Raw genomic sequence first — 16,733 nt, forward strand, 5'->3', positions numbered from 1 at the left:
CTGATTTTACGCTGTTTTTAGTGATTTTCCTCGTTTTTGGTCTGTGGCCTCTCACACCACTGATAAAGGGCTTTGACTTCCATGTATCAATTATGTACATAGTATCACTAGTAAATAGCTATATTGTGCAATGTATGCAAAGGTTAATATCGTCCAACATATAGAACATAGATATGTTTCATGTTTCATATAAATACATAAATGGGACTTGACAGCCATTTGTGGCCGAAAGTCAGCGTGGCATATTATTTTCAAAGCTATAGCTACATGGTGGGAGTATCGGGCTATTCCAGTTGATATCCACACTCCTCATGTGGAAGACATGACATTAATCTCACAGGGAGTATGTATTTCAAGTTGAATTACCTGAATGGGTGGTTCCATTTGAAGTCTACATCCCCGTTGTGGAAGATTAAGGTAATGTCTTCAATAGGGTGTATGGATTTCAGAGGGAATAGCCTATTATGAGGTTAATAGAACTTGCTCATCAAGAATAATGTTACATTGCTCTGCTTGGAAAAGGCAGAGGAACATTTGAGGCCTTACATCATATTAAAAATTTCTTGTGTGTGTTTTGATGTTTGAAAGGGATAACTGTCATGAAATCTCTTATTGTCTTGTGTGTGTCATTTTAAAATGCTAAAATTACCTTTTTTTAGCCTGAAGTAGTACTTGTAATAAAACAGTGTTCCCTTGGCCATCATGACATGTACATGTATTATAAAGTAGATTTTCACTGCATACATGCAATTATGTGGCCATTGTACACCCACACATCCCAGAGCTGTAGCAAGTGGGGCGCCCCAGATTTTAAGCTGAATATGTTTTTCTATAAAATATGATGCAAATTTTGTGGACTTGCCCTACATTGCAAAATCATGTGGTGTTAGCAATAATGCTTTGAGATTGGATTAAGCACTTCCTTTCTCTTGACCGAAAGGCTGACGGTAAAATTGTTCACTTGATTGTTAGGAGTGGCCTTCTTTTCCTTGTCTTCAAATCTGTTTCTCCCTTCTCTTTCCATATAGGTCAGCATGTAGCATGCTTATATAGGCTTTTTGGCCTGGCTCATTTGAGCATTTTGTTTGAGCCTGGTCCCATCAGGACCCAAGTGTGTCTCCACATGGAGTGACTTTTTAACAAACATCTAGAAACACAGTGGGGGAACTTGTGTATATGTGACCATCCACGACGAACCCAGTGTAAAGTCGCCAGTACAGATTTAGAAATAGACCAATAAACCAAACAGTAATCAATAGAAAACAAAGGAATTTTCAGACCAAATTTTGATTTTTGAGTAGCTATATTTCAAGCAATTATGACATGTTGCATATCATTTTAAAGCTTGTTTTAAGGAGATTTTGACTAATTCAAAATCTAAGATTCTTAAATGTGCAATTTTACACTGGGTTTGTCGTGGATGGTCACATATAAAGATTTCTTGTGTGTGTCAGTGTTTGCTAATGTTTACCAACACCCGCCCCCACACACGCCCACCCCACACACACACACTGTGCATACTCCTTGACACCATATTTGCATGTAGAGCAAACAAGTGTATACAACATAATTTATTGAAATCAGGCTATCACAAAATAAAGATCATTCTTTAAATATTTTGAAAATAAAATGGGAGGAAAGTCATAGTTAGAATTTTTACCCCACCTTAGATGCCAAATGACCATTTTATCAATAATTTATGGTGATTCTGGTAAGAAAAGCTAAGGGTGGCTCATTCAGGGGAATAACAGCTACCTACACCCCACATAAATATTGAGATACTAATCGTTTTGTCAAAATATGGATAATTGTGTGCATAAGTGGTTTAATTGGCAATTTATTCAAGAAACCTTTTCATTAATGACAATTTTAGCTTGAAAAGTTTCAATTCTATAGGTTAGCATATTTTTAATTTTCCAAATTCACAGCCGTAAGTGCATTAACTAATATATTAATATCCACAAAATAGTTGGTATGTTTATTTCATGTGTGCATATACTTAAAGCGGCAGGTGTGAAAAATGGCACAAATTAACATAGCTTAGCGTGTGTAGATTCTCCCATATCACATGTATGGTACACACGTCTTGTCTGATTCGCAGCAAGCATAGCAGCCAGGTAATGATGATGATACACTTAAATTGTGGAGTGGTTTCAAGCTAGCCAGACAAACACCATAGAAATCTAATATTACAGACCGACCAATCAAGCTGCATTTTGCACACAAACAAATTTCCCCGGTTTATGCTGAAGTAGCGATAAAGCTGTGTAAATGAAGTATATTTTCAATAAGAACTATGACATTGAATTGCCTGTCTGAAACAAACTACGATTAAATTAGGAAATTTTGCCTAACAGTTATTTTGCATTTTTCATGGTGAAAATTAGAAGCGCACAGTGTTTCAGTCACTAGAATCCACAACATGCTCATCTATCAGGGCACAATTCATGAACCCCATTACATTTGTACATTCATTGAATGACCTTTGAAAATTTGGGTACAAAAACTCATACTCTGCAACTTGAGGTCAAATTTTGCACTATGAGTGTTTAATTGAGGTTATTGAACTATGCCTTTGGAATGAGGCCATTGTGGTCCATAGTGAGTTTAAAGTAAGATGAAACTGTATATATGCAGAATGGAAATCAAGTGACCATAAAAAACCTGCTGAAGCATGGATATTGTGTGATTATGGGAAAAATCGCACCATTAAATGGCTGTCCCATAGATATGTGTACTACATGTAAATTTGTCTTAAGAAAACTTTTTTTTGACTGCTATGATGGTTGAAATCAGCTCTTTCCTGATCTCTCTGTCTAGGAAAAACAATAGGTGGGGTTGGGTGGGTGGGGGGGTGTCTCAGGGGTCCTTAGACATTTTAGGGAAAAATTGTAGACATGAAATCCTTTGGCAAATTTTCCACGCTACAAAAACACAGTAAATTTATTAATTGCCCCCCTCCCCACACACATATAAATGTGGCTTACCGTATATTCTCGAATAGTCGCCCCTGGGCCGTTGCATTTTCCAAAAGGAGGGGTGTTTAGTAGAGGTCATTTTTAAAACGATCAATTCTCGCTAAAATCATTAGGTAAACTGAAATGAGGAACTATGAACTTAGGAATGATGACTTCCGGTTCACTTTTTTTGGCAAATTACATGGCGATTCCCAATTATTGTTATACACCCCTGAGAGGAGTATTCTATAGTTACCCCTGTAATTTTTCAATCTCACAAATGATTCATTGTCATATAGGCCTATAAGATATTCAATTTTGCGATAGTACTTTTCCACTCGCAAAAATGATGTTCCACAAAATGTTGTACTTTGCAGAATTTATATTCAACATAACCTAAAAGTAAAATGGATGACATTATGGCATTGCAGATTTATTGTCATCAATATCGGAAGTTTTGTGCCAAGCTAGAAAAAAGTGTGTTTTCTGTGTTATTTATACTGTTAGTTCATTTTTCGTATTATCAATGGTGAATTACTTGAAATCAGTGTCTCTGTTTGTATGTATGTACAGGGTTACTAAACCCGCGATTTGGTAGCCTGTTTCCTTAGAAACCAATGGTTTAAAAGAAAAATATTGGGCGACTTTTCAACATTGGCTCCCACAACTTCTGGTAGTTTTCTGTTTCAAAGAAACCAATTAAAGAAAAATTAGGTGACTTTTTGATTATTGACCAGCGATTCTGGCTGACATTTGTTGGCAACCCTGTATTCATAAGGTAGCCTGTAGCATCGAGGATCAGACAACGCTTTTTCCTGAGTACTATGACTGTGAGACCATTTATATTTAGTAGTGTCAGTTGATGTGTTTTATGAATACAAGAGCCAGCATTTGGACATGTTGTCAACACAAATCCATATCAAGTGGACAAGTAGTGTTTACCAAGAATTACACATTTTTTAAGGCAAAAAGATATTAATGTGCCTCAGAACTGCAGCAAGCGTTCTTTTTGTGGTACACATTTGTCTTGGAATAGATTGACCAACTTAATTTATTTTCTTCAATATTCTTTTAATAATTTAGTTGACCAGGGGACACTTTTCACACAAAACTGGCCTCTGGATAGTCAACCAAATTATATCAAATTCAAAGCAACTAGTGCTTATTTTATTCATCCAGCGCATCTTTATTTTTTTTATTGGCCCCTTGGTGATTAGAAATGGCCCCTTGTTCGTAGTTTAATTTATTGAACTGTGTAATTTTTATGTAAAAGTAGCTCCTGGTCCATCGCTCCTTATTTTCACCCCTGTTTTAACCCCAATTGTTAATTTTCTTGACAGTCGAAATGTACAAAAACAAATTAATATATGGCACTTTTATAACACCTAACTTGGGAATATGATTGACAGCTCCCTATTGTGAACCCAGATTTGCAAGGTTCATGTAGCCCTATTGTTGAATACAGAATATAAGTTATTTTTAAATGCGCTTGGAGATTCAACAAAACCCCAATATGATAGGGTTTGAGACAGGTGATCCATACTATTTATAAGAATGGTCCTTTCATATTTTATACAGTTCAGAAAATTGATGCTGCATTCTGGAATTGAGAATAGATCATGTAGCGGTGTTATGTCATGAACATTTGTATGCGGCATTATCACAATGTCCATTTCACCTGCCATTTATGTTTATAGTTGGTAATGCAAGCAATCCCATGTTGTCTTTCATATCATGTAAATGGGAATATAAGTCTGGCAAAATATTTTCTGTTGATGAAGAGTGATTGTCCCTCGAGTTGCAGGGATGATGCCTGATGTTTGTAGCACTCTGCATTGGATTGCGATTATGCTGAGTGCGTTTAAGGGATCTAAAATGGCGTTTATTATGTTTCGACAGTATTTTTGTAGGACATGAGAGCACCTCAGACCTATCGAATTGCATTCTGAATACGAAGCATGTCTTTCTGATATCAAATAATTTTCATTTTTGAAAATCACAATATAATACAAATTTTATGACAAATTATAAAATTTGATATTTTTCAAATTTTTGATATATAACAGTCCTCGAAGTAAATTATATAAATCTAATGACATATTCTTAAAGTGTATGTAGCAGGAGGAAAAGCCGACAGTCAATTGAAAATTTTGACCTTTCATATTGAAGATATGGATTTTTTCCCAAAAGACCTAATTTTTGTTGGTGTTTTGGGAAAAAAAATCCATATCTTCAATAATAAAGGTCAAAATTTTCAATTGATCGTCGGCTTTTCATCCCACCTACATACACTTTAAGTATAAATCATCAGATTTATAAAGTTTACTTCAAGTACTGTTAAATATCAAAAATATCAATTTTAATGATTTGCCATAAAATGTGTATTAAATTGCTAATTTCAAAAATCAAAATTATTTGATATCAGAATGACATTCTTCAGATTCAGAATGCAATTCGATATGTCTGATGTGCTCTAATGTCCCACAATAAATACTGTCCAAACGCTCATACCCCAGCCCTTAAATATAAGTGAGATTTTTACAACCTTTTATGGTGAAAACCACAATGAAATCCTGGTCATTGTTGAAATCTCATGGCTGTGTTATGCCCAATGTATACTCTACATTGGGTCATTCCAATTGAAATCCACACACCCACAATGGAAGATAAGGCCTTCATACACTCCTAGATAGTGAGAACCAATTAGAGCAAACGTTAGTAAATTACTTGCCGTGCATAAATATTGTATAATTGTATGGGCGCGCACGCACTGTGCTTCGAACGCGTTCATTTTTCTTGTGGGTGGATGCATTTATATTTGCTTGCATTTTCCAACATTTTTAGTGACAATTTTGTTTTAAAAATAGCAAATATCACAGGAGTTTTTAGTCATGTATGGTTTTGGGGCTCATTCATTAGACATATCAACATCTCAGTATCAACATGCCATGACACAATCAGCCTATGTCATATGAACCCAGGGAATCGCTGGCCTGGCCAGTGTAACCTCCATGGCTACAGGTAGGTGATCTCCTGCGTGGCTTGCGAGGGGTTGGAGGATTGAATCCCGGGGGTACCAAGTGACTTCTTTGTTCATCTTTGTTCCTTTTTCATTTCTTCTTTCCCTTCTGATAGCAAAAAACATGGGTTGGTTTGGGGTTAGGTTGTTGCATCAACTATTCTAGAATATTGAGATCTATATTGGTGTGGTTGCAGAGGGCCATTCCAAAGTTTTTGCCCACATACATTAAAGCTCTCTCACCCAACTACATTTTACTTGAGACCCCTTCAAATTGAATTGGCAGTTTCTGAGATAAGAACAGTTACAGTGGTCGGAAAAACAAAAGAACCTGCACACATGTTGTTGCCCATCTTATAATTGATTTTCACAGCATTAATAAATCAAATTTACATATATGCCTGACATATGTGTGGATCTGTATACTTTGTGGTAACAATCACTATTATCTCCATTATGAATCAATTAAATATTGGTGAAAACACTCAATATGGGTGATAAATATGCATGTAGTGTGGGAGTAATTAAAGTGTTCCCTTTGTTCTGTTAAGTTACTGAATCTACTTCAGTAATGCATTAATTCAGAGCTTTTCTTTATATGTTTGTGAAAATCAAGAAACAATGAATTCAAATTGGTGATGGCAAATTTTTCATGGCTCATTATTTAAGAGTGAATGTACACTGACCATATTGGATTAATTGTCTTGGATGGAGACTAGATTGTAGAATACAGTACCTATACTAGTGTTTTTTGGAAAGTTTGAAATGGAAAAATATTTGTCTTACAAAGCTTAATTATGATAGGTATAAAGGGTTGTTCATTGTATTTATTGTCATCACAACATATTGCTGAGTTCTATCTATTAGTACAAACCATCTATATTGATTAGTCACATCAACAGATGGCTACCCGCATTCAGCAAATTGCCTAATGCAATTCACATGTTGCCCGCTGTGTAATAATTTTGTGTAGCCGGGGGCAGTGAATTCTAATGGTCTGCCAAAAATGGCTTGACCCCCTCCTTTGGCCATGTCAAAAGATCTTTGTGCTAACCCCTTTGGTCATGCCAAAAAATCTTTGCCACCCCTTTACACACGCCAGATTTTGGGGAACCCAAATTTTGAGCCTTAAATTGTCATAGTGCAGCAAGCAGGAAGTTTTGCGTTATTTGAATGTTTTCCTGTTTCTGCACCTCTTTAAGGCGTAACATCGAAACAGTGCCCAAATGCCTGTGCCAAACAGTGCTCCCCCTTAAACCTGCCATAAAATGCTTGCCCCCCCCCCCTGTTTTGGAATATATTTTCAACAATCACCACCCCAGGGTACACACAATTATTGCACTAACCCCTAAACTGTTTCTGTAAAATTTAATAGTAACACTTGTTGTGTTATCCACAATATATATGTTGCACAGGTAAATAAATGGCATAATAATAAGTCGGAAAACATATCATACACTTTCCGCAATGCATTTCTTCCCTGTACTGATTTTGCTATTTAGTGCAACATGGGTCAATAGTGACCAGAAATATCTCAATTACAAGATCTGGATGGGTTCTGTTAATTTTTTTTATAGACCCATGTTGCACTCAATAGAAAATCAGTATAGGGAAGAAATGCATTGTGGGAGGTGTAAGATGTCTTCTCTTGTTTATAGTGAGAGCGAGTTAGCGCAGCAGTAATTCCCTCCGTTTGCACCACTGAGGTCCCGGGTTCAAGCCCCGGCGCAGCCCAAGGACTCATGTGCACTTGGTTTATCCTGATTCCATGCTCGCTCTCGCAGGTTTTCTCCGGGATCTCCGGTTTCCTCCTGTATCGCAAAAAATCGGTGATTAGTTGTTTGGTTATCAAAACTTCCTTCACCCAATGGAATTTGGGGAGCTGCACAGATAATTGGTGGAGGTTACAATCTAAATGCGGATAGGTGTGCTCCGTTTGGCAGCAACCTAGTTAATGCGATCTGATTGTGATGATTCACCATTGCAGCAAAATTACAGCGCTTTGAGTCCGCTAAGATCTGGAGAAAGGCGCTTTATAAATCCAAAATTTATTTATTTTATATATTATAGTATTATATTAAATGTGACCAGATCTGGTCCATTCAGGCTAAAGTCGGCAATAATGAAACTGAGAATTTTCAAAATTTCCAACTTTGGCCTGAGTGTATCAGATTGGGTCACATATGAATATTTAATCTTCTCTGGTGTAACACTTTGGACAAAAACACCTTTTAAAAAAACAGCATACTCTTTTTAGTGTTGCAACAACTGTGCACACTTTATTGATTTCTTTATAGTACTGGAAATAATGATTGAAATTGTAAACAGAACAAAAGAAAATGTTGTACTTTTTTTTATCTACTGACATGGCCATCTGCTCCAAGGTACATGACTGATTAACCTTCATCACAGGGTTGCCAAACCCGCAATTTGGTAGCCCAATTGGGCGACTTTTGAAGATTTTCCCCGCGACTTTTGACAATTTCCTGTCCCATAGAAACCAATGGTTAAAAAAAAATTGGCCGACTTTTCAACATTGGCTCCCGCGACTTCCGATAGTTTCCTGCCCCATAGAAACCAATGCTAAAGAGAAAAATTGGGCGATTTTTCGATTATTCGACCCATGATTCGGGCTGAAATCTTTTGGCAACCCTGCTTCATCATAATCATGCCTACATGTATAGAGAGCATCATGTATAGAGAGCATCAGGTCACATGTGAAATAATCCATGGTCACTCAAAACAATTAAAAGGTGTTTTATTTTACAATTGGGAGAGTTGAACACTTTAACTTGCTGTTATAGCTCTTTATTAGATTTTGAGCTGTGATCGTGCAGTGGTGAAGGTTTAGTGATCAATATCGTCGTTTCATGGGAAAATACGTGAAATTTGTGGGTACTATGGTTACGCCACTGCTTCCGCCAAACATAGATCTATAGATGATTGAATAGAGTTGTAAATGTTCATTTCTCCCTATGGCAGACACTGTGACGGTAGGCACAGGAATACTTAAGCTATGATCAAGTACAATCATGCTCATGCAAAGAAATAATGATATGTGATACACATTTATGAATGAACGAGTGAACAAGCGAACGAACAAAAGAACAAAAGAAAGAAAGGAAAAAAAGAAAGAAAGTGAAAGAAGAAAGGAAAGAGAGAAAGACTACTTTTATAAAGAGCAAAATACAAATTAATTAAGTCCCAATTAAATCACTCAACAAGAAAAACTGATGACAAAATACAATTAAAACAATGGAAAAACATAAATTTTAAGTACAGTACGAAGAGATTATAACATGCAAGAGAAGTGATCAATAACCCAGTTGAAACAGATGGTATTTTAAAACAGGTTTGAATTATTCAATGGTCTATAAAGGATAAATTGATGAAGTCCAGTAAATTGTTTCAGCTGAAGAGAACATGAACTGTGTTATAAAATTCAAACATGACATTTTCCATGTAAGATAATGGCAAAGCTGTAATTCAGTATAAAGAAATAATGAATAAATGAATGAACGATGTTGAATAAGAAGAATTGATGTTGCATTCAATCAAACTTGATGGCCTGATTGTTTTTCTGTGATTTCTGTGAGTTTTAACCCAAATTCATGCAAAAAAAAGTAAAGCAAAATGGGGGCACATAAACCAGGGATGGGTCTCATATCCCTGCTAAAACACAAAAGTTCTCAGGGGCGCTAATTAGGGAAAATGTGCAAATTTGGTCAGATACGGTTGGCCAGAATTATACTGGGGATTAGCAGACATCAGTGAATTATTTGCTGTGTAACATTCACTATAAATGTCAATACATGATGAATTATTTGTGGAAAGCTTTGTATAGAGCTGCGTTAAATTATGTGTTTTTAAAACATAGGATTTAAGTCCGATTCTGACTCCATATCGCCTAAATTTATGCAAAATACTTAAATAATTGTAAAAAAAATTTAGAGTCTGAATGGTAACATTAAGCATCAAATTATACATTGTATTTTTAAACCAGTGCATAGCACAGGCTTCTGGGCTGTACTCGGATACCTGTATGATGGTCTAAAGATTTTTCAACTGCTATCGCTCGCTGTTCGAGAGGTTTGTGAACGGGGCTAGTTCAGTGTACAGTATGTTTGTTAGGTGTGAATATTGATAGTTTTAGGAACATTATATTGATTTTCATAGAATATTTAGTGATTTCATGTTCATGGTGATTTGGCTCTGTCAACGGCATAAACACGGAAGTGGGGTTCTGATTGGCTAACTGAATCACGTCATCATCAGTCACATCGACACCTCATTTGCCGATCAAGCTACATAGCTTTGCGTGACCCCAGTGTGACCTAGTTCCTTTTATGCAATAATCAGGAAGAGCAGTCGGGGACACCACTGAAGGATCTTGCTGAATAGTATAGCAGATATAGCAAGATTTTGTATTGATAAATGAGAGATACAAGTTAAGGGTAGACGAGGTATTGTTGGTCGAAGCAACCTAAAAATCGATTTTTATTATCTAGATCAATATATTATTGAAAATTAACACCTTGATGTTTTGCAAAAGTTAGTTCTACAAATCGTATACTTTGCAAACTTGCTTAATTTATTGTTGTTAATGAGTTATGTACGTTTTACAAAAGTGTTGTTGTTTCAGCCCTCTTTACAACGTAACTCAAGAACCGCAGCACCTATAAAAGTATATCTGTGATATTTTAATTCTTCTACACGCCGCTATGAATTGAGCAATGCAGTTTTTGCCAAAGCTCACCACCATTCGTAAGATGCTGTGAACTACCAAATCACAACAGTTTAAAATAATTAATAACCTTAACCATGTAAAAAGCTTACCCATTAATATGCACTTTGTGGTTAGCTGCAATTATGATGTATTGAATGTAATAATGGTAATGACTGGATGATGGTCACCAATATCTCCTTATGCATGAGTAGCGATGCAATCGGATATAATCGCTAGCTGCCAATATGCAATTGCCCATAATGAAGTACGTGTGAAGTAGCATAATATGACATTTTAGGTAATGAAATAACACAAGGTGTAAAATGATATCTCACATAGCTTGATTGCTTGGCGGCTATAGTAAAAGGTCCTTGAAAATTAAAATCCTTTGTTGTAGGACATTGTCTCATCATTAAGCTCTTAATTGCTGCAAGTGAAATGGGGTTCATCATGTGGCAATCTGTTTTCCTGAAATAAAGCAAACTCACAAGTTTGATCAGCTTATAATAGGCGGGAATTTTTAAGCCTCTACCATTGCATGTAGACTAAGGCTGGCATTTTCGGGCGGGCCCGAGATTACATTACCCGGGCAGGAAATACCCTGCCTGGGTACCCAAAATTTAAAAAAAAAGACCTAAATGCTAGGATCATTGATGGTTGACCTAAAAAAAAAAAATTTAATTTTGCACAGTGTTTTGTGTTTTTAATATGAAAATTGATACTTTGTTTTCATGTCGTACTCTATTAATGATATCAGATTCAAATTCAATGCATTTTGATATCATTAATAGAGTATGACATGAAAACAAAGTATAATTTTCATATTAAAAACACAAAACACCGTAAAATTCAATTTGAAAAAAAAATTTTTTAGGTCAACCATGCAATTTGGTACCAAGTTACCCGCCTGAAAAAATGCGCTGGGTACCCGGGTACAAAATACCCGAAAATGCCAGGCCTAATGTAGACGTATGTGTACCCCATTCTATATGCATCAATACACAATGTTCTGAATCATTTTTTTTTGCCAATTATAAGCCAAACAAACTATAGCAGGGTTTTTTTCAGGTGCAGTTGATGGGCTGGAGTGCTTTAATATCATGGAATTTAATCACCATTTTCAATTCTTGCAGTGAAATATTTTAACATAATTTTATTTTTATATAAATGTAGTAGCCAGCAGAATTTTGAATTGCACTTTGTATACTTTGTTCAATTCAGTAATAAGCAAAAAGTAATTTTTATGTTTCTCTTTTTTTTTGTCTTCTGCATAGGATTTCTTTTGGGTGCTGTGGTCGGTTTACATCGGCTGAGATAATGTCATTTAGTTTGTCTGTCATGCTGGTCTTTCTCTGGGTAATGACGGGCCATTGGCTGCTTATGGATGGTAAGTATGAATATTCATAACCCTGACATCATCTCTATAGTCCATTTGGCTTCTTCGAGACAGTAGCCTCCGTATGTCATACATATGATCAAAGGCAGTGCACCTGTAGTGTGCGATACATCAATAAGTTACTACGCCCATCTGATACACCATGTTTAACACACTGACATAACTGTCTCGAGGAAGCCAAATGGACTTCAGGTAATGGCACTCCACTGGCTGCTCATCGATGGTAAGTAATGATGATAGTAATACTGACATAGGTGTTGTCTGACCAATACTTAGTAAATTGTACAAAGATTGGTTATGGTCCCGCTCCCTTTTTTGAGTATAATCATAGCTTATACACTAATCCTGTGGATTTATTGTAACTTAGATATCCATCTTTTGAGAAGTTACAGAAGTATATACCATTCTCCCAATAGCTTCCCTAAAACAGTATGAGGTTTTCAACCCTTACAGATAGGGCTAGGGATAATCACAGAAAATCACATTTTGTTGTTGGAATGTAACTTTTCATAAAATAAAATGAATGCAGGCGATAGACGCACAGCTGCATCTCAAAACAATACTTATATTCTCTAAATAGCTCGCATTGATACTAGCAATAAAGACCTGTGCGTTTGCTCTATGCAACTTGCTGAAACTGTCTGTGACACATGACACACAATAAAATTGGCATTTTATTACAATATGTGTTTAGTAGACATGGTTACATATATCCATAACAGGTTTGAGGCGAACACAGTTTTTGTAGACAAACATCGAGCCATTCAACAGCCCTCGTGCATGAATCTGGTTGTAGGTGAATTTGAACTGCTGATATGTTGTGCAAGGATCAGAATGATGTCAGTAGTATTGAAAACATTCTGAGAATATCATTTTCATGGCAATTATTGTAAATATTAGAAAAAGGGAAATATCATTTATATTCGGTTTTATTGGGATTACTCGCCTTATTCAATATCACAAATTTTACAGATGTGATATTTAGGTATGAGAAGTGCAGAGCACATATTATTGACAAAAATGCAGACAAACAAGACCCTTTGCACAAGTACACATAATACCGTCCTACATAGTCAGCGCTAGCTTCACCATTCTGCAACTAATTGACTGGATACTAGATACTGTTATTATGCAGTATTTTTCACATGACAAATTTTTTGCTCTGCAAATTATTTTCGCTCGCAAGTTTCTGTATTGGATTACTGTAAAGCATTATGTATTTGTGTATGAACATTTTGTGGATTTTGTCGAGTGACATGGTTTGGCAAAATGTTCATGGTCGTCAGTATTTCTCTTTCCTATATAGGCATTTAAGAAATATATAAATTTTGCACAAATTACCTGCCACAAGAATGATAGTTCTTTTCAAATTCTTTGTCGCAGGAATTATTGCGCTTTACCAGCGAAACAGTTTTGCATGACTTTAGAGCAAGCTGTGAAGAGTGAGAAAAGAGTGAAAAATATTGTAGTGCAAATATTTCCCCGTATGTGCAGTACCTTTCTTCAGACAGGCAGTGTGACACATGGATTGGTGAAATGGGATGTTAATCAAGAGCAACGTTTTGTCAGTTGAAGTGCAGAAAAATAGCCTCCAGTGAAATAAAGTGCTAGTTGGCTTTGGACGTGAAATCTAAATGATCAAGCCAATTTGCATTGACTAGCTTGCTCAGTCAAACAATCCATGTTACTAGTGACAGTGAAACTGGTAAACTTTGTTTGACTTATTCAAGATATTTTAAGGGTTGTCTTAACCCTGGTATTATGGAAACTTTTGAGCATCATAACTGCTATATTGTTGGTCTAAAGTATATAAAATTATACATATTTTGAATGGCAAAGGCTTGGCAAATCCATCTGTGAGGTCAAATTTGGGCAAAAATGCTCAGTTTTGGAGAAAATCTCCCCAAAACGGATAGGATGATTTCCAATTTGGACTTTCGGTTTTAGAAAATGCAAGAATCAAAGCATTCTTGCTGAATATGTTACATTTAAGAAGGGGGTGTGGCATCAAGGTTGACTCCTACCAAAACCTTTTTGAGAATGGAATGGCTGCACATATGATTTCCGATTTGGACTTTTGATTAAGAAAGTGGAAAGGTAAATACACAGAGTGCATATCAAGTTGAATTTTGAATAAACCGAAGTGACTGATGATATTTAGTTAATGTCCATTTGGTAGCCAGCCGGAATCAACACCTACTGAAATGTCATTGAGACTCACGAGTCTACATACACACGCTGAGGTTAGAGATGATATAACATTGCAGAACATGGAGGTATCATTAATTAGAGATGCTCTCCCTTGGCTCGTATGTGTTATAGAGCATGTTCAGACAGGCATATAAACATTCAAAGGTTTGAACCTCCAAATGGAAAAGTGAAATTTTTGTACAATTCACATGGTGGTTTTGCCAGCAGAAACCTCTCAACCACCCTATTTGACTGACATGTTCTTCAGATTTAGTAACAGGTATTGACCAATCACTAGGCACGATCATGTATTGTTATTCAGTGGGAGTGGTCTAGTTCGTAGGCACATAATATGATTGGACAATGGCATGATTTCGAGTGTTGTCTATCAGGCCATAGATGACCCTACGTCATCACGAGTATTGATAACATGTAACATGTTTGTAGAGGTGAGCGTATGTAGCACATTGTATGCATAGACCTAGTGTGTGCAGTACTCGCAATTGAAGATGTGAAGTTTTAAACAAGTTTCATTTATTTTAGATCAAGGGTGTTTTTTTTTGGTAGCTTAATTTTTGCTGAATAAACAAGTTACATTATTAAAATGACAATTTAACTGACTAAAAATGAGAATAAACGACTTGAAATTTTGTTTTTACTATCCTCTACCATGTGATAGAAAACAGGCAGGTCCAATTGTATTGTAGTGTATACCGACTGCTCCCTGCATCAACTACTCAAAATATGGGACCTGTCTGTCGTCTATCACAAGGTATACATGTAGGATAGTCAAAACAAAAATATTCCCTTTTGTTTATTCTCTAAATGAACCTCTGACTTTTCCTCTTGAAGTACATATACTTGGAGGTTCCACTTTACTCTATATCTTGGGGGAGGGGGTATAACCCAGGGGGGGTACTCAGTACAAATGACCATACGGGGACGTGCCGCAAACATGGGTAGCATTTTCAGCCTTCTGGTATATCAATGACCCCTTTTGCAAAGCCTATTTTGGTATATGAATGGGTCCTTTTTTCAAAATTTTCTCAATTTTTTCGGAAAACAGCCCAATTTTTCCATAATCTAGCCAAAATTTTCCCAAAATTTTGGGAACATTTGTAAAAACTAAGACAATTTTGGGTAAATTCGGCCGAAAATTTTGACTTTTGGTATATCAATGGGTCCAAATTTCTTGAAAAAATGGTATATCTATGGGTCTACTTCCAAAATCTCAGCTGCACGTCCCTACCAAAACCAAACTTGAGTACCCCGGTATAACTTCTTAAGTTTACTTGGAGTGTCAAACCTCTAATTGTGTCCACACAGGCAATTATACTCCCGACTGGTTTCTGAACCTCTGAGTGTTTGCCTTTTGCATGGACACATCTATAGTCTTGCCTAAATCCATACCATGATGTGCTTAACTGTGAGGGGTTACTTGTTTAAGTTCCTTATAGCAGTCAAATTAATTCAATATTAAAGGTGTTTGACTCCAATCTGTGTCCTAGTCCAGCCCACGCAGATATATTAATTATTTGCTTGTAATAAGAGTTAAGTAAGTTTGAAATTCACCTGGACAAGTGGACAAGTAAGTTCCTGTGATTGCTGTCCCGCCTGTATGAAGGCTTGGGTGTGCAGGTTATTCTATGTGTAGGTTGATTAAGGTTCTGTGCATGAACACAACTGCATCCTGACTAAAGCTTCAAGTGGTTTGCTGTGTGTCCTGGGCCACCGGGGTCAGCAACTTTTTTCCGCCCAATTATCTCTGGGTAAAACCTGGATTTAAATCTTATGGAAATTTCATGAATTATGGAAATTAGGTCATACAAGCAAAAGAAAAACATTCCAAAAATGTAAAAGCAAAGATGTGGGTGACAGCCCTTTAATCCCTGCCAAAGACTATTCCCCCGGATGAGCCCCCTTTAATGTTCGATGCCACACCACACAAGTGCTCAGCCACCTGACCAAGGACCAGATTGAATTATAGGAAATGGACCCATTTACATCCCTTAATTGTATTTTGGGACCTTTTTTGTAGCGTCTTATTTAACCTGGGTAAACCTGGAAGCCCTCTTATATTTTGTGTGCCATTGCTAGTTTGCACATCAGTCCTAGTGTATGTAGAAACTTTAAAAAAAACTGTCTCAAACATGATACACATACCCTGTGCTTGTCATATGCACCTGGAGAAATGTTATTAATTAATCAAGAGGACCTTGATGGATTAGATTATTACAATAGTTGTTGCTGCCTGTACATTATGCACAATAGATCAGGTACCAGTTGTTAAACATGATGCCACAGCCAAAGTGAGGGTAACTTCCGAAAATCAGGGTAACTACAATGTGTGTAATAAGGACATTCTATTTAATTTGAGATATCAGTGGGCAGAAATCACTAAGTTATGAAATAAAAACCGAAGGAACAGATTCAAAAACAAATTGC

At 36.4% G+C, this 16,733-nt stretch overlaps 1 protein-coding gene across 1 annotated transcript in view; it reads left to right on the forward strand.

Annotated features, from left to right (window-relative positions):
- Nucleotides 1-16,733, forward strand: part of LOC140136109 (signal peptide peptidase-like 3) — a 105,953-nt gene that overhangs the window by 65,974 nt on the left and 23,246 nt on the right. The window contains 1 exon segment of the mRNA XM_072157815.1: nt 11,977-12,089. Within this exon segment, the coding sequence (XP_072013916.1) occupies nt 11,977-12,089 (113 nt within the window).

This window comes from Amphiura filiformis, chromosome 16, assembly GCF_039555335.1.
Source record: "Amphiura filiformis chromosome 16, Afil_fr2py, whole genome shotgun sequence".
NCBI classification, from domain to species: domain Eukaryota; kingdom Metazoa; phylum Echinodermata; class Ophiuroidea; order Amphilepidida; family Amphiuridae; genus Amphiura; species Amphiura filiformis.